The sequence below is a fragment of the Trichoderma citrinoviride genome, assembly GCF_003025115.1.
Source record: "Trichoderma citrinoviride strain TUCIM 6016 unplaced genomic scaffold BBK36scaffold_9, whole genome shotgun sequence".
NCBI lineage: Eukaryota > Fungi > Ascomycota > Sordariomycetes > Hypocreales > Hypocreaceae > Trichoderma > Trichoderma citrinoviride.
Genome location: NW_020194717.1, coordinates 417,573 through 440,700, shown reverse-complemented (window position 1 = coordinate 440,700; position 23,128 = coordinate 417,573). Strand labels below are relative to the sequence as shown.

General features: G+C 54.4%; 5 protein-coding genes across 5 annotated transcripts; 4 read left to right on the top strand and 1 right to left on the bottom strand.

Moving 5' to 3' along the window:
* Positions 1–459: 459 nt before the first annotated feature.
* BBK36DRAFT_55416 (YjgF-like protein) lies at positions 460–993 on the top strand (the record flags this gene model as incomplete). Its single annotated transcript, XM_024898252.1, has 3 exons — positions 460–618; positions 706–855; positions 913–993. The coding sequence occupies 3 exons, from the start codon at positions 460–462 to the stop codon at positions 991–993; spliced, it is 390 nt and encodes a 129-aa protein (XP_024748435.1).
* Positions 994–2,996: 2,003 nt separating this feature from the next.
* Positions 2,997–4,866, top strand: BBK36DRAFT_1169882 (FAD-binding domain-containing protein; the record flags this gene model as incomplete). The annotated part of the gene is made up of 4 exons (XM_024895379.1): positions 2,997–3,017; positions 3,081–4,334; positions 4,374–4,728; positions 4,784–4,866. 4 exons carry the CDS (start codon positions 2,997–2,999, stop codon positions 4,864–4,866), a joined length of 1,713 nt encoding a protein of 570 aa, XP_024748434.1.
* A 549-nt stretch (positions 4,867–5,415) lies between these two features.
* On the bottom strand, positions 5,416–7,342 carry BBK36DRAFT_1135668 (glycoside hydrolase family 30 protein). The gene is made up of 4 exons (XM_024892722.1): positions 7,114–7,342; positions 7,010–7,055; positions 6,098–6,968; positions 5,416–6,024 (listed from the first exon to the last, which is right to left on the bottom strand). Exons 3-4 carry the CDS (start codon positions 6,963–6,965, stop codon positions 5,420–5,422), a joined length of 1,473 nt encoding a protein of 490 aa, XP_024748433.1. The 5' UTR covers positions 6,966–6,968; positions 7,010–7,055; positions 7,114–7,342; the 3' UTR covers positions 5,416–5,419.
* A 9,121-nt stretch (positions 7,343–16,463) lies between these two features.
* On the top strand, positions 16,464–17,435 carry BBK36DRAFT_1142119 (hypothetical protein; the record flags this gene model as incomplete). The annotated part of the gene is made up of 4 exons (XM_024893498.1): positions 16,464–16,543; positions 16,799–16,811; positions 16,888–16,929; positions 17,196–17,435. 4 exons carry the CDS (start codon positions 16,464–16,466, stop codon positions 17,433–17,435), a joined length of 375 nt encoding a protein of 124 aa, XP_024748432.1.
* A 1,064-nt stretch (positions 17,436–18,499) lies between these two features.
* Positions 18,500–22,197, top strand: BBK36DRAFT_1169880 (hypothetical protein; the record flags this gene model as incomplete). The annotated part of the gene is made up of 3 exons (XM_024895378.1): positions 18,500–18,557; positions 18,752–20,412; positions 20,527–22,197. 3 exons carry the CDS (start codon positions 18,500–18,502, stop codon positions 22,195–22,197), a joined length of 3,390 nt encoding a protein of 1,129 aa, XP_024748431.1.
* Positions 22,198–23,128: the final 931 nt, after the last annotated feature.

Genomic DNA, 23,128 nt, shown 5'->3' with positions numbered 1-23,128 from the left:
GCCGCAATCGGCTGCCTCTCAGCAAGTCCCATCACACCGTCGCACGTGTAGCGCCATCAGGAGACGCCATTCATGGCTATTCGCGGCATTGCTGATTCAGCTAAATGACAAAGAGCCCTGGATCGGTATCATCGGAGCCAATCAACGTCTCAAAGTGTTCGATCTGATGACAAATTGCGCCCGATTAGGGCGAGGGGTATCTTGAGCATGTTCCAAGATATGGCAATGGATGGAATCAATGGCGCTACTACGCCCTTTGGGGTGGGGTTGACGATGAGATTGGCTTCTCTACGGCGGCACATCAAAAGCAACACAGAAACCTGTCTTGTGTCGTTATCAGACATAAAGTATGGACCATGTAGACTCAGAGAACCGTGTCATATTAGCCTCCATCGACTCCCGCGAGTTACAGCTGTGATCACAATACTCAACCAAAAGGAATAGTACACCATTATCAAGATGCCTTCTCCTCAGCCGGTCCAGACAGACGCCGCCCCGGCACCCATCTCCCTCTTCTCGCAGGCCCAAGTCTACAACGGCCTCGTCTACTGTTCCGGAAACATTGGCATCGACCCAAAGACGGGCAAACTCGTCGAAGGCACAGTAACGGACCGCACGGTAAGAAAGAAGAAACCATCATAGATATCCTAGCAGCAGTAGACATGAATGAAGCTACTGGGTGGTCGCTAAACCCCCGATGCACAGGAGCAAACCATCCGCAACATTTCCGCCCTCCTGGAAGCCGCCAATTCGTCTCTCAAGCGCATCATCAAGGTCAACGTCTACTTGACCACGATGGACAACTTTGGTCCCATGAATGAGGGATACGCAAAGTTCTTTTCCGCTCCTTTCCCCGTAAGTTATGTAATCTCGTCGTTGGTCGAGAGGGTAGATTCATTAACGCGGATTCAGGCTCGGACGTGTGTCAGCGTCGCTGGGTTGCCGATGGGCTCGGATGTAGAGATTGAATGCGTGGCGGCGTTGAACGAATAGATGGAATCAAGCTTCCGTTTTCGTATCCGCGGCATTGATTGAAGCCATGAGCTTCCCAAATGTTCATGTTGCAACGTTTATCGGCATTTGGTGCACCGGCCTTGGGGCAAGTTGTACAATGACATTCGCTTTCGGTTCCATAGAAGCAAATTTATATGCTGCATATGCGCACAGATAAACTGCGGCCAGCCCTGTCGGAAGGAAGTCCCGCATCGCCGCAAAGTAAATGAGGAGAAACGCCATGGTAATCAATCGGGCGAGATTTTAAGTCAATCAAGTGAATCTAATCGCAGATGATGCCGTGTAAGAAAAACTTGGGAGCATTTGAGGTTTACGGAGTAGGCGGAGAGAAGGAAAGGAGAAAATCTCATATGTAAATACAACTGTGACCAAGCCTCCCCCTTACGATAGCAATCTGTCCCCGATCCGCGCGGAGTTTGTACAAAATGTGATACGAACGGTGATGCGTTCAAGCCATCGAGATTTCTCCAACGCTTGGCGTGGAAATCGGCACGGGATTTGGCTACCCTTGCTCCGCGGTAGCACTTCAAATCGATTCTCATCAGAGGAAAAGGCTCTATCAGATCGAAAACCATCCCCTTTATGCTGCTGCCTATGGAGCAGGGAGACGAAATGGGATTGGCGGCTCAGAGGATTGCATGATTGCCGTCGACAAAACTCCGCTCGGCACTTGAAAAGGCGGTAAACTGCGGAGTGCCGTATGCAGGATAAAGTGCTTCGGACAGAGAACCCATCGGCTTGAAGTCGTCATATGCAGCGGGCAACTATGGGTACGAAACCGCTCGGAGGATCTTCAGAATAGTTCCTTTTAGTCTCTTCGAGATCTAACATCTAGGTGAGCATGATGAGAGTCTATTACAAGCCAGACACGTCCTTGAATTCCCCTGGGCAGTGAGAGATTTGGCATGTACAGGCCTCTCATATGTGATAGTGATGGCGTCACATAACAGCGGCCACCATTTAGCCTAAAGAAGAGCAATGCAACCTCGATATTCCGACGTACGCGGCACTGAACAATTTCGATTCGGAATATGAAGTAATTGATCGCAGCTTGAGTCCTAGGGTTCCGAAATGTCAATGTCTGTTCTTCAGGCAAGGTAAATGCCTGCTCAATCACGCAGGAAGCGCGAACAGGGAAGCCATCAGGAGTATCGAAGGCATGCACAGGTAGTCCTTAGTGATCCTTCTAACCCCCGCTTAGGAATCACAGTCAGCGATGTTACATGTGCTCGAATACTCCATTACACTCGTAAAGCAATTTACAACTTCTACTCGCATTACAGATGAGTACTAATACCTAGCATGCGCGTTTGTGATCTCTACTGCCTACAGATAGCTCAAAGGGTTGTCGAGCGCTTGCTCTGAGCGCTTGCTCAGCGTACGGGCATGTCCTATCTGACCCTGAGTCTCGAAATGCTGAGTGACCTTCCGTCTCTTTTGTCACATTCTTAAAGAAGGACATTCAGATAAGCCACTCGTTCGCATGCGAGCATACTTGGACTTGTAAAGTCATCTCGTAATGCTCTCAAAGTCATGTTGAGAGAGTTCCCCCTCACCAACGTGCTTGGCAGAGAAGCAGTACCGTCATCCTGGAAGGAGGTCATTGGCCGCTGTTCCGTACCCCTGCGGAAGCCCTGGTCGTCACATATGCATCGCCTTGTATGGTTGCTTGCACTTGTACGCTTCCACATGCCCGTAGGTTGGACAGCTGCTGGAATTTCATGCGAACCATCCAAGAGTCACATAAGCACCGAGAGCTTGAGGGCATGCTTTTCAGAACCAAGATTGGCCTTTACGGTTAGCATTACTTTCAGCACGGAATGTTGCGTACATCGTGGTTATGTGATGCTTGATAGCTTCAGGATGAACCCATAGACTCAACAAGAATAAGCATATATAACAACTGGACGTCCTCTTATTTACACTGAAAAAGATTCATCTCAGTGCTTCTCAACCCCTCTCTCCTTCTTCACTAGTTCATTATGTTTCTTCAAGAGGGAAAAGTGCTTCTCGCATTGGCGAGCTTCATCGCTCCGGCACTTGGTGCTGGCTCATTCACCTGTCAGCCAGGGCAGGCCTGCTGGCCCAGTCTTCAAGAATGGAACGCCTTCAACAAGACCGTTTCTGGACGTCTGAAGATCCCAGTCATGCTCTCGAGCCCCTGTTTCCCCAGTTCACCAAACTTTGATGCCAACATCTGTGCCAGCGTCCTGGACAACTACGAAAACGGCACCTTTCGAGAGTCGACATACGGCGCTCAGCAGATCACCCAATGGGAGGCTTGCGGCAGTGCAAACTGCTATCCCGGCATCGTGCCACCTCAAGGACCGACATGCTCTCTTGGAAGGATATCGCCTCTCTACGTTGACGCCGAGACGCCTGCCGACATTACAGCCACCCTCGGCTTTACCAAACGGCACGGTATTCGCATTGTGGTCAAGAACACCGGACATGACTATCTCGGCCGAAGCGCTGCCGCGAATACTCTAGGCCTACGAACCCACAACATGAAGAACATGACCTTTGCATCCTCTTTCAAAGCCCACAACTGCACAGTCTCTAACAGACAAAACATCGGCATCATCGGTGCAGGCGTCAACGCAGAGGAGGCTCTTGCCTTCTTCGAAAAGCACGGCGTGATGGTCACGGTTGGAGGCTGTCCTACCGTTGGCATCGCCGGCGGCTTCGGCCAGGGCGGTGGCCACGGTCCGCTTGGTCCAACCCACGGCCTGATGGTGGACCAAGCCGTTGAGTTTGACGTTGTCACGACCGACGGCGTCTTCAGAACCATCAATGCTTGCAACGAGCCTGACCTCTTCTGGGCGATGCGTGGCGGCGGAGGCCAGTCGTACGCTATTCTCGTCAACTACAAGTTCCAGCTCTATCCGCAGACGCAGTGGGCGACATGGAGACTCGAGGCCACTCTGACGCCCGGCAGCTCCAACACCACACATGACACTGTCCTCGGGGATATTCTCAAGTCGTTGTCCAAGGAGCAGCCGAAATGGTCGCAGAACCGTGTTGCCGGCTACGACATGATCTCGCCCACCGCCATCACTTTTCTCGAGGTGCTTCCCGCCGGCGGCAATCCTCTGCCAACACTCAAGAATCTCACCGCCAACTTCAACTCTTTCCTGACCAAGCATCCAAGCATCAACATCTCCGTGAACTCGTACCAAGTCTACCAGACGCAGCAAGCGTTTTACACCGGTCAGGCAGATTACATCGCCCGCGGCGGCACGGTTGGCGCTTCCATCCTGGTCCCAAGCCGACTCATCACCACCGACAACTTTGAAAGCTCTTCCAAGATTGACGCGCTGGTGTCCGGCATCTTGCGAGCTTTGCAACTCGCCAAAGAGGGACTTGGCGAGGCCCTCGCGCCTCAGGTAGCGTTCCTCCTTCTGAAAACAGGAGCACCCAACACGCCCGACACAGAGCGAGCGACCAGCGTCAATCCTGCCTGGAGAAAGACCCTGTGGCATCTGTTAGCGCCTGCTGCCTGGCTTCCTGGTACTCCAGACAATATCAGCAGCCGTATCGCATCGGCTTCTCGAGCTGCCATGGATGCGATCAAGGCGCCCCTGAGCGTGCAGGCTGCCTATCTGAACGAGGCTGATCCGGATGAGCCTGATTGGCAGAAGGTGTTTTTTGGCGACAACTACGACAGGTTACTCGCTATCAAGAGGAAGTGGGATCCGGATACCGCGCTCAATTGTAAGAAGTGCGTTGGCTATTTGGGGGATAAGGATCCAATGTACTCGTGCTACAGCGCGAACCCCGTCCCTTCGGTCCCGTATCCGTTTAACTGAGCGGACGCTGCCATTGGCGATGATAAGTTCGCGGCCCTGGTAGATAAAGTTTAACAGCTTGACGGGAATGTCGAATATCTCTCAAGTGTCTCTAATGGTCGTTCATTGCCTACATCTCGCATCTCAAAAGCACTCACATATCAGCTGGGGAGAGGTTAGAGCAATGCTCATGGCATGGGATCTCCCGTTTAGAAGGGTATGTGAAGTACTGGTCGGGAATGTGATGAGTAGGTAGATGTGGCTGGGCTTCAGGCGTAACACTTACCATACAAGTATGGCCTGTATCACTCACTTCTCTAACCGTTGTTTAAAACATTGACTGCAAATCAAAAGACGTAAGAAGCACCAAAGCCAGATTGCCTTATCCTAAGATACTTCAGAAGCGTGTATCACATGCACCGCGTTCGGGACGAGTTTCGCTCAATCTGTATATCCGCGTTCACGGCTTTTCACTTCGATGCTTCATACAAGTGGCATGACCTCGTTGTTTCATTCATGCATTATCAGCATTGAGCCCTACATCTCGATATGTGCAGTGAAAAGTTCCACCATGTAGAAAAGTATATACATCAGAATCCCCATCATCCCTTCTCCGCTTAAACAGCAGGGAGAACCCAGGTGGTAACCGACTGAGAGGGAACGTTGCCACTCCACTCCTGGCCACTCTGGGTAGTGAGGTGAATGTAGATGTCGTTGGTGAAGGTGTTCTCAATGACGACCGTGCGGGTTCCGTCAGGGTTCAGCGAAGCAACAGACTGGACACCACCGCCAGAGGAGTAAGTGTAGCTGCCGGTGCCGCTCAGGACCGTGGCGCCGACGGGCATGAACTTGCTGAACTGGGCAATCATGTAGTAGGCAGTCTGGAAGGTGTACTGGCCGTTGTTGATGGTGACGAGGCCCGTGCAGGTGCCGCAGCCACCGCTGGACAGGTGAGGGCCGTCCTGCGCAGTCGTCCCCAGAGTCCAGGCGGCAACACCAGAGGCCCAGTTCTGCAGGGGTCCCATGGTGAAGTCGGCGGCCTGGTTCCAGGCGCCGGTGGCCGGGGTCCAGCACTCGGTCATGTACTGCTCCACGTTGGGGAACTGGTTCCTGAACGAGCTCAGGACGGTCCAGTCGACGTTGCTGGCGTAGCAGTGCCACGCGACGGCCGAGACGTAGTCGGCGGCAATGCCCAGGACCTGCTCGGGGAAGTCAGGTACGTCTGCAGCAGCTGTGTTAGCCATCTTTATACACTCAAATGCCAATGTAATTAAAAGAAGAAAAAAAAGCCTTACCAGTGTTGTGGTCATAAGTCCAGATCTGGGTGCTGAGGCCAGCGGCCTTGAGGGCAGGGCCGACATAGTTCTGGATGAGGTCACCCTGCTCGTACGAGAACATGTACATGGTGGGATAGCCCGCCTGGCTGTTGAGCGGCTCGTTCTGCAGAGTAATGGCGTCGATGGTGGCGCCGTGCGACTCGAAGGCCTGGATGTACTTGACAAAGTACTGGGCGAAGGCGCTGGAGTACTGAGGGCCGTTGTTGGTGAGGTAGCCGTCGTTGAGGTTGTTGTTGTTGGTGTTGCCGTCGATGGCGTTGTTAAGCTTCATCCAGCCGGGGGCGCTCCAGGGAGATCCAAAGATCTTGAGGTTGGAGTTGAGACCCTTCATCTTGGCCAGCATTTGGGCCATGGCAGTGCCACGGTCACCAAGGTTGAAGCCGGTGAGGTTGGGGTCGGCGTTGCCTCCATTGTCATCGTACGTGTAAGCCGGGTCGCCAGACAAGTCGGACGCACCAATGGTGTGTCTCATGAGGGCGAAGTCTGCACCGGCCGAGGTCATCAGCTCGTTGAGCAGGTCGTTGAGCGTGTCGGCAGACAGCTCGTTGAAGGAAGTGACGGTGGCATCAGTCACGGCGGCACCAAAGCCAGTAATCTTCTGCTTGTAGCCAGAGCTCGTGTCGTCGATGGTCAGGTCCCAGGTAGTATCGCCAGGGCTTCCATTGCCTTGGACAGGAGCGGGAATGGAGCTGAGCTTGTAGTTGCCGCCCGCGTTGGACGCATAGGCTTGGGCACCGGCCTGGCGAGGGCTAACAGCGGGCTCCGAAGGATGGGCAACGATGAGGGCGGCCTGGCCGACCAGAGAGGCGAGAAGGAGACCACGCATTTTGCTGGTGTTGTTGTTTTTGTAGACTTGTTGCTGACTTGTAATTTCCACCCTTTGGAGAGCTTGAGCTGCCGATCACAAGAGCTCCCTCCGTTGGTACTCAACGTCGTCTTTTATACGATCGTCTCGGAAAAGCCCACGAGTCCTTCATCGCCCTCAACAGAGCTCCGTTCCTTGCACAGAATGTCATTTGCGACTCATGATTATTTTATCACCATCCTTCTTCGTCCTAGTATTGTCAACGAAGCAGACAAGGACCAGCTCATGAACAAGGAAATTCATCAGCAGTGGAGGAGGCGGAAGTGTCGTAGCAAATCAATGACCAAGAATATCCGCAACTAAAACAGGGCCATTTCCGATCTCATCAATAAGTGACACTGCCGACTTGCTATCTGAACAAAGACCTGCCGTTTAGATCTTGGGATCAAGGGGTAAAGTCTATGCTGCTTCAAGGGGCACGCAATGGCGAGTGCCGAGATACCCGTCCACATGGGTGCCGAACTTCCGCGATGGACCGTTTCTGCACCGGCAGTGGCACTACCCCATTCATAAAAGGCCCGAAGTGCTATAAACCTGCGTTCTGGAATGATTTTACGAGAAGTGACGTTGTATCAAAAACGTCTTGACGTTGGATAGCTTTTGTGATGAGTCTGGGGAAGTTGGGGAAGAGTCGGATTTGGGGTAGAGATTTGCATACTACTACTAGAGGTACTATTCCGTGGGATGAGGCCTGACTCGGACACAGAACGGGCGAGCAACGCGGTGTTGGCATCTGCGTCAGCAAGCCACAGGGACACAATTCGATGCTTTCGCATTTTGATCAAGCAATATACACCGCCTGCAAGCTTCTCCGATGAGAAATCATCATGATTGACTGACGGGCGGCATCCGCTGTATCCGTTTCTCCTCGAGAGCATCCATGTTCCACAGGCTGAGGGCAGGGCGATCAATAAGATCTCCGAATCGCTGACAGAACAGTGAATCAGCATCATTGAAGAGGTTTCTTGAACAAGACATATTGCCAAGTTATTTATAGTCTACTACAATACCTTTCCCTGGCTACGGAACGATAAGAGACATCGGTTGTAGATCTGGGGCGGGTATCGCGTGGCTCAGTAGCAGAGTCGCGGTTGGTCAACTATCCTCTCTGCAATTTAAGGTTATTCAAAGAGTCTAAGCAGGAATAGACTTTATCTCCTGTATTCAGATACAGCTGGATGCGACCTATGCTGTGCAACTTGATATGTGATAGGACTAGTTCATCTTCAAAGGATCTTGCAGCTGTCATCTTACCGCCCGTCTCTCCTCTGCTATTGCCGTTATCTCAAGGGTATGGCCTTGTATTTCGGCAATTGGTCCTTAAGGGCCGGCTTTTGATACACAGATGAACGAGGACTCGACGCCGAAATGCTTTTGCCGACGCAAGGATTCCTCGTTTTATGGGACGAATATCCCACTGTTGGGAAAGTTGCTTTTTGCAAAATACGTAGATAGGCTTGAACACTATCCTGTACTTTCTCAATTTTGGAGCTCAGAGTCTAATGCTTTATAGACTACCTGGACTATCCAGCTTTCATAGTACATCTATCTTTTAGTATTGCAACACCTATGGCGAGTTGAGATCTCGTTTCGAACTCGTGCTATTCTCAGCCAATAGCCAGATATAGGTATGAGATCTGTCCACCTCTATGCTGGACTTTTGCATTGTATCAAATGCTAATGGAAATAGACGGAAATGCTGAGGAGCAGGCAGCCGGGTAAGTACAAATGCAGAATGCTGTATGGCATCTGTCTCTACTCTACAGACAATTGTCGGTCACTTGACTCTTTGTTGACCCGGCTTGGCCATGTGCAAGTGTACGTTGCAATTGTCTGATATGACGATGAATCATCTCCATACTCCTTACGGATGACGCGCACATCAAAGGGCACTTCACCACTCTGAGGATATGATATGTGACTTGGCTGATGCATCGCGACATGCCAAGCTCGGTGAAGCAATCCCTCTGATGGAAGTAGAATTTCGGGCTGCGTATGAGCTCAACGGTGCTTATACCATGAGGTCAATGCGGCCCTTGAGGATATTGTGCTGTTTGGGATACTTCAAGCATAAAGGCAGCAATTACAGTTGGGCAGCATGGCCGAAGCATGAACAAGTTACTCGACCCGAGGCTTTCTGAAGTATCAGGTCGTCAACGAAGTAGATAGAGAGCGAGGACATACTTGCGATCCACGCAGCGGCGACGAATTGCTGACGTACGATCCAGTCCAGTCAGATCTGATTATTGTCAAGGGTCTGTGATGAATAGTCGTCCTGGCACTGCCTTCCCCCTGCTATAAATGTCGTTCTACAGCAAACATCTCTCTATGCACTGTATAGTTGACAGCCCAGTGCTCCGTACAAAATACTATATCTCGTGCTACGGCGTCATTCCTCCTTCATAGGGCATAACCACATCAACCGCCATGGCGAAAGGAATCGCTGCCCTGCCGTTGAGTCAGCCGCTCGCTTACCCGTGTATACGTCTCGGCAACTCAGACCCTTCTTCATTGACGCAGCCCAGGCCAATAGGATAGACATGCCTCAAGCTCTCCAGACGGACAATTGGCCGTTCTCATCTGTACCGTCAATCTCCCAAGACCGCTGTCAAACATTGAAAGCCCTCCAATCGAGACACGCAGCTGGATTAACGAGGGCATACCTAGGCACCAATAAGACATTTCGCAAGAGCCCAACCAAAGCAAGCCCACGATCCGCCTGCCCGCTCCAACCGCGCGGTTTTGCTGTTTTAGGCCCGAAGTGCGAGTGGAACCAGGCATACCATACCGGACGGACGAACGTCTCCCGTGGCTCAATTGCGGCGAACTAAATGACATACTGTAGGGACCCTTCAATCGTTGTTGCTTAGCTTCATCCTTGGGAACCATGCATATTACTACCCTGAAAGACACGAAGCCATTCCCGGTTTTCCGTCACTGCAACGAGGGCTGCCACCCAGCACAGAGGAAGAGGAAGTCGAGCCGCCGATCGTCCTGAAGAGTACACAGCCGACAAAGGAACCACCTCCGTGAAGGAGAGCCGCTGTTCGACAAGACCCCTGGAACGCCACCAAAGATAGCACCGGAGGCCGTTGTGGGCCGGACTCCAGAGCGGGCTGTCCACGGGGGGGTCCTTTTGGGGTTTAATATCGCATTCGAAGATGGTACAATGGGCGGCGTCTTCCCTATCTTCTATACTTGTAGTAATAACTGCTGCTGTGGCCCAATATGCGCCCGAGTGGCTGCTGACGCGCAATGCCAATAATAACAAGCCGTGTCCAGAGGGCGAAGCCTCCCGGAGCTGTACCCGAGCACGTGGGACGTCTTGGGCATCGCAGGATTTCGAGACCCTGCCAACATGCATGCTTCTTGTTTCTCCAAATTGTTGCTTCCCTTCGTTAGCTTGGCCCACGAGAATAGCACATCGTATGCAAGAAGGAATACTAGTACATGTAGCATGTTTTCGTCGTAGTACCAGGGTTGGTAGGTTCATGCAGCAGCTCCGGAGCTCCAAGCGCCCATGCGAAGGTGCCTCATGACGCCAACAAGGGCAATAATCCGGTCTTCGAGCCAAGTTGGGGCAGTTTTCTGTGATTCCTTTTACATCTCGTTTTGGGTCTGACTGAGGTGATCGAGGCTCCATTCGAAGGATTGCTGTTGGCCGAAAGCTGCAACTTCATGCGAGCCTCTTTTGTCTACAGGTGCACACCAACATGTACACTTGAAGATTGCCAATCTCCGATTCTTATGAGTAAAGCGGCTTCTAGCCATCAATACTCGTACTGTATTCGCCGTGACACCTTTCATTGGTAAAGCCTGATATTGCAAGTTTTGCAAGTCAATTCCGTTTTGGCGATGCGCGGCTAAACCAACAGCCGAGTGTGCTGTCCGAGGACTATCTGCCAGGATGAAGTCCCCAGAACCTGGGCTGTGGGAGAGACAACTTCACTGCAGGATGACAGTTTGCCTCATAATATCTGGGCGCAGAGTACGTGTCCATTAGCTAACACTATACATATGGAAGCATATCAGGCACTTGTTCGCAGATTGAGGACTATAGAGAAGCCACGACGGTACGTAGAACACATGCCCGCGGGCTTCATTTCCTGCCTCAACACAGGTGGATTGACCATCTGCAGTTCCTAGCTATTTTACCCACCTTTAGCATCTCAACTCCCCGGATATTAGGGCGAAACAAGCGCCCAGCGTGAAACGCTTACGAAGGTCTTGGTAAACCTGGAGAACAAACTACTAGTACTACTACCGTATGAAGCACGGTAGAAGCTAATAACGCCGGCTTCCACGCCCCGAAGCCCGCCGGTGAACTCGGGGATCTCTGGGGACCTTCAAGTGGTCCAAGTGGATATCTCCTATCGAGTAATACGAGTAAGAACGGTTACATATGGAAAGCAATGACTGGTTCAGCCAGCCATCTCCTGTCCAGCTGGAACTAGGGGACTATCGCTTCGCAGAGTGCCTAGAGGTATAGATAGCCCCGGCTTCATGACCAGAGACGGCATCAAATACCCACGTCACTTGAATCGCTTGGTGCGTAGTTCCATAGCAACGCACAGACAGCAGCCGCTCATCTCCCCCAAGCCCGTGATGACGGACCAAGCAAAATCCTAGCACACGACGGCTGGTCGCCCTCGGTTCCTATCTCCCTAGCCCTTTGCATGGGCCGTGGAGCCCGAGAGCTAGTACAACTACAACAGTACGTAGTCGAAGAGAATCTGGGGAAAAAGCAGGGGTTCCATCACGATGGGTGTTAAGAAAGAAGCGCGCTACTACCACAGACCGCTCCCGGCCCCCCTTCCTCGCTTTCCCCCCAAGGCAGCCAAGGGAGGGTGGGTGTTCCTGGTCAGCAGGGCGATGCCGATTGAGCTTCAAAATCCGGGGTGAAGGGAGTCGCAAAGGGTAAATGGCCGGGGCACCCCGCCATGGAGGGCGATTTGGGGTAAGCCGAGGGTCTGGTAGATTTGGGGTATGCGATTACATATTTTTTGGGGTCATCGAGGTTCTCAGGAAGAGAGAGAGATAGATGGCTGTAGCTTGAATGTCAGTCCGCTGGATGTATAGATTGGTTGGTTGCCAAAGCCTGTTTTTGCTTCGCACCAGCTTCGATAGAAAAGGGCAACGATCTCGGAGGTTGGGCGGTTGTTGGCTAGCCGTGATGAGAGATTATCGTCTCCTTCGTACATGAGCATTGACTCGCCAAGTGACAGAGACCAGCAGGGATTGCTGGGAACAGGAAGCCCAGCATCTGCAGAATTGGAAAAGAGAGAAGGCTCTCTCTGATGGATTCAATCACATGGGCGGCCTCCCACGCACAGGACTAGTACTGTAGTATGCATGCAGAGCACTACGAGTTGTTTTTTTTTAGATATTGCGACGGTAAATCGTCCAAAAGGAATCATACCAGCAGCAGCAGTCTGTAACATATTACATCCTACTTTCCACTGACACATACAGTACGGGCCACTCGAGACAGCTCCAGAAACAGACGAGAACATCCGTTACTACGTACTCCGTACTCCAGTCAAGACGGGAGATGGGAAATCCTCCATCCATCACCACTGGATGTGACTCAAACCTCAACAACTTGCATCTTCTAGGCCCGTTAGCAGCATGTCGGTCAAGTCAACGTGCATGGGGTGTCCACCACACACAGAGGGCGAATCAGCGAATGGAAACCAGCCGCTCTGCCGAAGTCGCATTCCGAACAATTGATGCATCAACTTTTTGGTGACGCCTCTTCTGTTCGCTCGCCCACGCACACTTGCAAAGTCCTAGCCCCGGACAAGGGAAGCTGTGGGCCCTGGACGCCTGTTGTGCACCTGACCTCGTTTTGATATGGGTCCAGGAACAACCTGCTTCATCGAGGAGGGTCTGGAAGAGAGAGAGAGAGAGAGAGCCTAGAGCTTGCAAGGCTTGGTATGGTTTTCTGGTTCTCAAGCGAAGGAGGACGGACCCCCGGACGGCCGATCAGATACGGAAGAGAAGCTTGGCTGGGGCTTGGGCAGGGAGCTATTGCTTCTGTTGCCAGCAGGGTGACGTGATGGTGCGTTTGGAGTTGCCATGGGTCAATAATAGTTCTCGTGTCTGTCTCGTCTTCGCCTCGGTGACCTCATCGCACTCCGTTCAGAGTTCGCCTCGCAAGCTTCTGCCCGGCGGTGTATCTCAAGCACTTTTGTCGCATGCATCCGGCGGCTGGCGTTCTTGCCGGGAGCTGTTAGCGTTCAGCGGCTTGAGACTTACACGAACAAAGGGCGCCATGGTTGCTCGACGGGTTTGAGGTTCCTAGATCTATCTATCTGTTCCAGCAATGGAATGAAAAGGCCTTGTTGATGCCGTCCATTTGGCATAGTATGCAGGAATTGGACCAGAACGGTCGGAAAGGGTCTGATGGGGTGATGGGTTCTTTGGGCGCTTGCATAGCCGTTGGGTGTGTGTGACGGTGTTAACGGCACTGTAGGTGATCACATCGTGGCGACCCACTGATGAACGAGCTGTCCAGGGCCCAGACAGAGACTGCGGGAGCTTGTTCCCAGGCACGGGACGGCATTGTTTCATGAGACCTGTCATTGAATCAGCAATCTACGAACGAGTGCTCCATACGGGAGCCATCTTGCCGTGATATATGAAACAAAGTTTTCACAAAGAGACTCTTCGGACATGAAGCTGTTTGCATGACCGGCCAACAGACTTCTTCGCAGCTAAGCTGTTGGCGATCAACACTGCGTTAATAATAGATTCAAGCTGGACACAACAATCTTCAGGGACAGGTTTCAGCCCTGGCCGATCTGGTGTCGGGAGCTACTGAGCTCTAAACACGGATCGAAACTGCGAATTGGATATGAGTGTATGCTGAACATGACCAGTATTTGGAGTCGAAGAGGGGCAATTGTGTATGTAGATGTGTCTGGAAAGACAGAATGGCTGCCATCAAGAGCAGGTAAGGCACGGGCAGGATCTGAACTGAGGTTGCAATACATGCGATCAGAAACAGCCTGGGCCCTGTATTGTCATCGTATCAGCAACGCTCCCGTTATCAGACGAAGAAGAAGCGGCACTGTCAGCAAAGTATGAAAACAATTCGTCTGTTCAATGATCAGGCAATTAGTAGTGGATTCTTCTTCGTCCGTTGCAGCAACAGGCCATCATCATACGAAGGTAGCGCCGATGTATGCGATCATCCATTTGTCGAAATGACGCATAATGCCTATAACAATGGACGACATATCTTTTTGGCCTACCGAGACCTCGTTTCTCTCATCTCCCCTCTGTAAGGTCAAAAGCTTCAGGTTCAGCGGCGGCACATCAATCAGGAGATCAAGGACGAATCCCAAAGACCACCAAACCCGGAAATGAGTACATACATACAGCCACACAACAGGCTAGAAAGAGAAGCATCCGAAACGAGAGAGCTGCCGGCCTGTGGTGGGGAACGCTGTGAAGATCATTCGGATGCGCGGGTTAAGCGAGTCTGGACAGCTGCTGGTGTGCTTGTGAAGTACTGCATGTGTGTGCAAGTACTGCAGCAGTACAGCTTTTGTACTCGTACATTGACACGCCATTTGCCTCCAGGTTGCCTTTGCCTTGTTTTCGAAAGCTCAAAGGATGGAAATATTACATCAAGGATGGAGTCTGCTAGCACATAGCAAGCAATTGCAGACTGCCTCGAGTGCCACTGAGGGCCAGTTTACATACATATTAGGTATGTATGAACGGTTTGAAACGGGACATCATCATTCGACCAAGGAAGCGAGTTGGAGGCGTGGCCGTGTAGGTGATCTGAGACGAGAGCTGAATGGAGATAGCAGCATGCACAGCTTTAATCCCCATGCCATTCCGTGCTCCATCCCTTTTGACTATCATCAAGGTCAGCAATTTGCCCGGGCTATCAAGAGCACTAACAAAGCACTAATGGAAGCGCTCGTCTGAGCTGAGAGTCGCCGATAACAATGGGAGGCCAGATTGCTAGACTTGCCTCATCAGTTGAGCTTGATGGAGCCAGGAGTGTGACTGAGAGCCTTAGTCAAGATCCTATCGTATCTCATCCTCGTAGTCCATGGTCGTGTTAAACAAAGGCTCGTGGCACAAGCCTCCGATGAGAACATACACAGAGCTTTTGATACAAGCGGCTCATAACACATGCTTACAAAAGTGGTTAACGTTGAGCCACTGTGGCACAATACGAGCAGGTACACCACTGTACTGTACGGCCAGGTAGCCGCAGCGGACGAATATCGGATCCATTCTCATCAGCCTCTTGGAGTCCAGCCTGGCTAGCGGCCTGGTTCCTGGCGTCAGGATCGATGGCTACCTGTATCGGCAAGCAGGCGCTCGCACCGTGCGTCGCTGCAGATGCCCTAATGCTTCAAGGGGCCAAGCGTGTGATGCGAGCATGCAATCAGAGGGCGGCATCGTCAGTCGTCAGAACTTCTGTCCAGTCCTCAGCGGCTGCTAAGTGGTTAGGCCTGCGGCTAGTCAGCTTTTGGGCACAGACGAGCAAAAGGGTTTCGAGACCAACTTTGCCATCAGCAGCCAGCGGTCTCCACGCCACCGCGAAGCTGGGAGTTTCGCCGCTGTCCTTGGGCCAGGGACCGCGGATAGGCTTGCTTCGGTTCCAGCGTGCTGAGCAGGAGACGGCAACTCGTCGCGTGTGGGACCTCGCCCAACAAGAGATCCACGGATAGCTCCGCCCTCTGATGCGTGCACTGCAGCGGCCAAGGCATTGGCTGCGACGCTCTGGGCTGGATATGGCAGAGGGCACGGCCAGGGTTTCAAGGAAAGCTGGTGCTTGGCGGGCACGGCAGCATGCTGTGCAGGTCCTGCCACTGTAGATGCGACTTGTGGCCGGGCAGCCATTGGCCGCGCCCAGAGCACAGAGCAGCCCCTGGCGCTGGTGTATCTCGTACAGTGCCGCCAGCGGTTCGCGTACGGGAGGGTGGGCGTTGCGAGAGAACGGAGACCAGAGAGCAGGATGGCACGCCAAACGGGATAATTGCCTCGTCGGAGAGATCCCGGCATCTCGAGCTTGCAGTGGCTGGGCCAGGATCTTCCATGTTTGCAAGCCGCGTGCTCATGCTCAGCAGCCAGCGACGGCAGCAACAGCCACGGTGACGGACAAATTGCTGGAGTCGAGTCGAGGCGAGGCGAGGGCCACAACGGGAGCCGAGGCCGCTGGCCGGAGACGGAGACGGATCTTGGGAATTCGGTCCAGTTGTTGAGCCTCCAATCTGATGGAGTCGGTGGCTTCGAGACATGGAATCGGCGCCATGCTTAGCCTCGTGCTCATGCCTGTGCCATTCCAACGCACATGGCCGGCTAGTATCGTGCTGGCTAGCAGCTCAGCATGCAGCAAGCGTCAGACAAGACAGGCAGAGCATTCATGCAGGGTGGAGATGGCTGAACTCTGGCGATGATGCCAGACAGACCTGATAAGTAGCACTCGTAATGGCACGAGAGAGACAAGAGACAAGAGGAAGAACGGCGACTCAGCTTTTCCGCGAGGCCAGGGCCCGGAATCGGATAAGGTTAGTGACGCAGGTCGAGCCCTGGTATCTGCTCACATGTGCGCGGCGCAGCGGTACTTTGTGTGGACAAGGCGCATTAAGCCCTGCGCCGACATGCAGAGCAGAACTGGGTGCGTCAGGGCAGGTACCTGCAAGGTACTTGGTGCTTGGTACAGTGCAGTGCCCAACCACGGGCACTTTGAAGCAACCAACGATAACAGCCCAAATCAACCACCACGGCATCCGACGCATGCTGCTGCTACACGCATGATGCAGGGCAATTGAGGGTGTGAGTGCGCGAGAACAGGACATGGGACAGACTGGCGCAGCCTGACGAGAACGATGGGTTGTGATAACGGCCAAAGGACGCAGCAAGTACGATTAAGAACCTCTGGAGGGACGGTAAGGTACGAGGCCAGTTGGTCAGTAACTCGTAAGGCAGTAAGCCGTTGAAGCTGCAATACGTGCCCAATCATCTGGCCAGAGGCTGATGAGACACAGCCTTCCGCGCCATCCGCAGGTATCCGTGGCTTTCCACATCGCCCGTCGCAGCAACGGAAGGCTCAGATAGAGGCATTATTCGGCGTCGCCCTGCCTTGATCCAGACCCGATGGCCTCATGTATTATGCGCCGTGCCTTGCAAGCCTCGCACCTCTGACGCTCACGCTCGCAGGTCCAGCCGCTCCCGTCGTTCGAGGAAAAGGCAGGCGGCCACACCCTGCCGCAGGTTACAGTGCAGCACAGTGCGCATCTGGCCGTACCGCCGCCGTACATGCAGCGTCGCACCCAAGCACAGCAGTTCCACGTCTCGGCCCAGTCGTACCTCGCCCGGCCCCGATCAGTGCGCAGGTACTTCGGCGCGCACTTGGCCGCCATCATCCGCCAGCGCCAGCTCGGGCCCCGGGCAGGATGAGCAGCTGATGCGTGCGACATGCCTCGTACATGCTGCGTACATGATCGCAGGGTGCTCACGTACGTCGGGACGTGAGGCAGCCGTACTCGATACACGGCCGCTACCACGTCGTGTCAAGAGCTGGACATCGGGTACATCACAGGTACCCTCTTTGCATGCCATCTGCGGCCTCTGCCTGCAGCAGCTTTGCCCTGGCCCCTGCCGATTGGACGCGCCGCTGCAATAAACCTGCTGGGGCCCGCCGCTGTGGACCAACGCTTCATCCAGAGTACACGGTACATGCGAGTACGGTGCGGCTACTTTACAGCACGAACTGCATTCCGCAGCATGCACGGCGCTTTCAGAATCCGACTCGTACTGACGAGTAGCTCACAAGTACAGGCACTCTGTGCCTAGACGCGCACGCGGCACTGTGCCAGCACCCATCCAGGTTCCGTTCGCCAGCGTCTTTGCCGCCGTGTGCGAGGCCCGCCAGCCACTGTCAAGCCCCGGCCTGTGCTAGCGGGCGCAGAGGCACTTGCTGGACCGCACCGTCGACGCACTGTGCCGCCGCCTGCCGGGCTAGCACCAGATGGTGAGCAGTACCTTAGGTTCTCGCCGCCCGGTCGACTCACCAATCCTCTCTCTTGCACGATTCACTCCAAGCAGCAACCGACGTCTGTCTCTGCTTCGCCTTGGTCCTGTTGATGGCTTCAGTGCTGATCTGAGAGACTGCCCCGAGCAAGCCAGCGCTGGGGATGCTTCCGTTACTCGCCAGACAGCACCGCGCCTAGTGTTGCATTTCTACTTCTTCCTCTATCTCTTTCGTGTCATCTTATCGCATCTTGCCTTCGGACTGAGCTCAGCGAGCCTCCCCGCCAAACCACAGCTACCTTATCGTGCGCCTGTAGCTCGGCTCAACGCCCCGCGAACCGCCCACCGACGCCGAACGCCTCAGCCCACGCTGCGCCCCTCGACTCACGCTGAACGCTGCCTTGTTCCCTCGAGCGGACAAAGGCATTCACACGCTTTGGACTGCCATGGTGATGAATGACTCTGGCCACCGGGTGTCGCGCGCCTCCACCATGTCCAACGCGGCCTCTGCGAGTACAGGCGGCAATCCTGCCACCGCAGACGATTCTGGTGAGAGCATATCCCTCGTCGCCCACGATGCCCCTCGGATTCCCCTTCCAAAGACTTTCCCAGCCCGCACCGGCAGAGCAGCAGAATATATAGATGCAGAAATCGTACCATACGGTCAAGTTTTCTCGCCTGATAGCTGACATCCTTGTTTTCCAACTCAGCCTCGACGATCACGGTGAATACCACGCCCAAAGCCCCTCCAAACTTCCCTCCTCCCAAGACCGACAAGCCTCGGCCGCACGTCTGCGCAACTTGCCAGCGGTCGTTTGCCCGCCTGGAGCATCTGAAGCGGCATGAGCGCTCCCACACAAAGGAGAAGCCGTTCGAATGCCCCGAGTGCTCGCGGTGCTTCGCCCGCCGCGACCTGCTGCTCCGCCACCAGCAGAAGCTGCACCAGACGTCGACGCCCTCTGCCCGCCCGCGGAACCGCCGAGAGTCGACCAGCGGCGTCCCGCCAGGCCAGAGCCGGGCTCGCAAGAATAGTGTCGCGGGCCCCAGCCATGCGGCAACGGCCCCGAACCCGGCCGCCAACACCATGCGGCCGCGGGCAAACACCATCAGCCACGTTGACGGAGCGGCCATGCAGATGATCGCCTCGGCCAATGCCTCAGTCGCTAGGAGTATGCATGCCGGGCACAGCCGCCACCCTAGTCTCGCCGGCCTGCCGCTGCACAATTACGACCAGCTCTTCGGCGGCATGTTGCCCATGGCCCACAGGAGCGGCATCGCGCACGCCCTTCCCAAGCTGGAGACGGGCCAGATGGGCGCCCCCGACTTCGACACCGGCCTTCACACCGCGCCGCCGCTGTCTGCCCTCAACCCCGACTTTGACTTCGACTCCTTCTTCTTCGGCCCGGGCACAACCATCAACCCCAATGCCCTCCACTACAACGATTCCCCGCCGTCCATGGTCATGGAGCAGGCCTCCCCGTTCGCATCTGCGCTCAACGACGTCCCGGCCAACCCGGGGTTTGACGACTCGTTCGACTGGCTCAGCGGGTTCGAGCACCAGATGTCGTTCCAGACAAACGAAAACGTGGTGGACGAGTCGAGTCCGTCGGCTCTCAGCACGACGAGCCAGAGCGGCATCAGCGATGTCATGTTGGATGGATCAAACCACCCTGCGCCGGCTGGCACAAGTACCATGTGGCAACCCTCGGTCATGGGCCCTCCGCAGATGCCGAACCCGTTTGCGATGGATCTGAATGGTTCGGTCTTTCCTGATCTCCTTACTGGAGCTCCTTTATCACCTCAGCCAGCTACTCAAAAGATCAATGACCCATACTTCTCCACGCCCCCCCTGTCGCTGAGCTCGTTGAGCCCTTCCGTCGTATCTGGACTGAACCCGCAGAGCATGAACCACAACCTTGGCTTCCACGCCGGGCCGGATCCCCAATCGTCCCTCAACGGTGTTAACCATCTCGCTTCGCCCGTAACCACAATCACAGATGCCACCAGGAGTACCATTGTGACCTTTCTCTCCAAGTGCCCGCCCTTTGGGGGCCGTAAATACTCCTTTACCTCTCATGCCCCGGCGCAGTCTCCGGAGGCGCAGTCGTCCTCCTCGCCTCAGCCCGCCGACGTGCCCAGTACCCAGAACCTCCGACGCTATGTCTCGGCCTACATCGCCTACTTCCATCCCCATCTCCCCTTCCTGCATCTGCCCACGCTGTCCTTTGATATGTCCAAGCCCCCGAGCGGTCGCCAGCCCGGTGTAGGTGGTAGCGGGTGTCTGGTGCTGGCCATGGCTGCCGTCGGCGCCCTTTATGAATCTGAGCTTACCCAATCCAAGGAGCTGTTCGCCATGTCCAAAAAGATGGTCTTTTACTACCTCGAGGAGCGGCGCAAGGCAGACGTTCGCCGAGCGGACATGCGACGCAGCAAGCACGCCGAATCTGATCAGCAGCAACAACAACAACAAGAGCAGGACCATCAACATCAAGATCAGCAGCAGCAGCAACAGCAGCAGCAGCAGTCGGCGAAAGGTAGGGATAAGGAAAGGGATAGCTCGACACATACGCCCGTCTGGCTCGTCCAGGCCATGCTGCTCAACGTCGTCTACGGCCACAACTGCGGCGAAAAGATCGTCTGCGACATCGCCTCGACGCACTGCGTAGCGCTCGTCAGCTTGGCTCAGGCAGCCGACCTGCTGCGCCCGGAGCAGGAGGACTCGGCTGATGGGGAGGATACGCGCATGGTTGATGACTCAGTGTGGCATAGGAAAAGCGAACACGAGAAGCAACAGGAGTGGCTGCGGTGGAAGCGAAAAGAGGAACGCAAGCGCACGCTGTACGCCATCTTCATCATGTCCAGCCTCTTGGTCGCCGCCTACAACCACACCCCGGCATTGACCAACTCGGAAATCCTGCTGGATCTGCCCTGCGACGAGGAATTCTTTGCTGCTGGGTCGAGCGCCCAGTTCTTCGCCATGGGCGGTGTCGAGGGCGCCAATCACAACAGGCTCAAGTTCTACGACGCCCTCGGGGAGCTTCTGCGCACAAACGAGCGACAGCAGAAGCACATGGCGGCAATGAATGGCGGCCCGCATGCTTCGGGCGACATGGCGCGATCGAACCTGAGGCCCAGCACATTTGGCTGCTTGGTGCTGATCAACGCCCTGCACAACTACATATGGGAGACACGACAGCGGCATCACAACAAGGTCTGGACCAACGAGGAGACGGAAAAGATGCACCGCCACATCGAGCCCGCTCTCAAGGCATGGGAGGCGGCCTGGAACAGCAATCCGAAGCACGCCGTGGAACGCCCCAACCCCTACGGCGCGGGGCCACTCTCCGCCGATGCAATTCCTTTGCTCGACCTGGCCTACGTCCGTCTCTTCGTCAACCTTGCCAGGTCCAAGGAGAAGTTCTGGCAACAAGACTGGGACGGCGTGGCCGAGGAATTGGCCCGTGGCACGGAAATCGTTCAAGACGCCGAGCACTCCCCGGCGTCCAACGCGGAACCGGACGGCAGCGACACCTTTGATAGTTCCCTCTTCACCGGCTCGCCAACGAGCTCAGCGTCGGCCTCGAACCGTTCGCGCAAGCTCTCCAACGGTTCCGGGCTTCCCACTCGCTCCATCTCGCGGCGAGAACGCCACCTTCGGAAGGCAGCCTTTTACGCCGCCGACTCTCTGTCCATGTCGGACAAGCTCGGTGTGACCTTTGCTGACTTTACCAGCCGCGAGCTGCCCCTGCAGTCGGCCATGTGCACTCTCGACTGCGCACAGGTTCTGGCCGAGTGGGTTGCCACTCTGCAGGACCGGGTCGGTCGGTATCTGGGCATTCTCGGCCAAGACCACATCAATGTCACGGCAATGCCCGCCATTATGCTGCTGGAGGAAGACGACGTCAAATTGCTCGAGAGGATACAAAACGTCCTATCATCGGCAGAGATGAAGATTGGCATGGACCTCACGGCGAGCATGACGCCCCCTGAGACTGGGAGCCCGGAGGATGGGTTCAACGGCTTGGCGACTAAGATTCTTCGTGTAACGTCTCGGATGCTGGACAAGGCAGCCGTCTGGCAAGTCACACATCTCATGGCCCGCTGCCTCGCCGTTCATGCTGGTCATATGCGGACGAGGGCGGAAAAGTCTGTCACTGCCACGCCCTCACTAATGCAGTCGGAATTCTAAGGGAGGGTCTAATGTTGGGTCTCATGATGATACGATGATGATGATGATTGAAGATACCTGGACACGACTCTCGATGTCTGTTACAAAGTCAATTGGTGGGAAAATTTGCCATCCATCAAACACACACAGGATGCCAGGCGAGCATGTCAGGCATTGAGGGGAGGATTCAGGACGGGTATAATCTGGGGTATGAGTGAAGGGCAATGGTCAAAACTCGCTGGCAGGCTCTTGTGCAAGCTTGCAGCGTCAAAATGAGGGATACTTTGATGGAATCGGGTTGTGGCAAAGCGATTCATCTCATGTTACCTAGACAAGATTTGCATATTTCTGTCTCCGCGTCAAGATCTAGCCGGAGCGCGGCATGTAAGTGGTTTCTACCTTGTCCATATGGTTTAATGGAGGGTGTTTATAGGCGTCGGATGGATCTTTTGTACCTAATACTCTTATATATTCTCATATTCTATCATCTTCTTGCCATTGGGCTTACTTCCCGAATTCCCTGGATATCAATTCTTCATTGCGCTGCTACCTGAGGTGCTATAGGTTAGGTAGGTTACATACATGCATGGCCCTCTACAGGAGGAGCGCACACTACCTATGTGTCACATAAAGTGATTTGCCCTATCTTCTCTCATCTATGAGTCACTCGGCGACACATGTGAAACATGCAAGCCTGGAAAAGGAAAGGGAAGAACGAAAGAAAGAATGTCAGTGGTGGACAGATTGTGCTGCCTGATTTCAGCGAACTAATAATGCAGGAAGAGGCTCAAGCCGCTAAGGTCGGGTGCTTCGTCTGCAACGTAATAAGTGGGTGGACCAGATGGACTGCAACACCAATTCTGCGCTCGTTTCCTCTTTGCTCTTGATTCCATAAGACGCGAACAAACGTACCGAAACAACCTCAACAAATTGTGACCTGGATTGGTGTCAG

Coding starts and splice junctions, on each gene's coding strand:
- BBK36DRAFT_1135668 (XM_024892722.1), bottom strand. CDS start 6,965: ATGCGTGGTCTCCTTCTCGCCTCTCTGGTCGGCCAGGCCGCCCTCATC. Junction 6,025..6,097: donor GACTTATGACCACAACACTG/GTAAGGCTTTTT, acceptor CAGCTGCTGCAG/ACGTACCTGACTTCCCCGAG.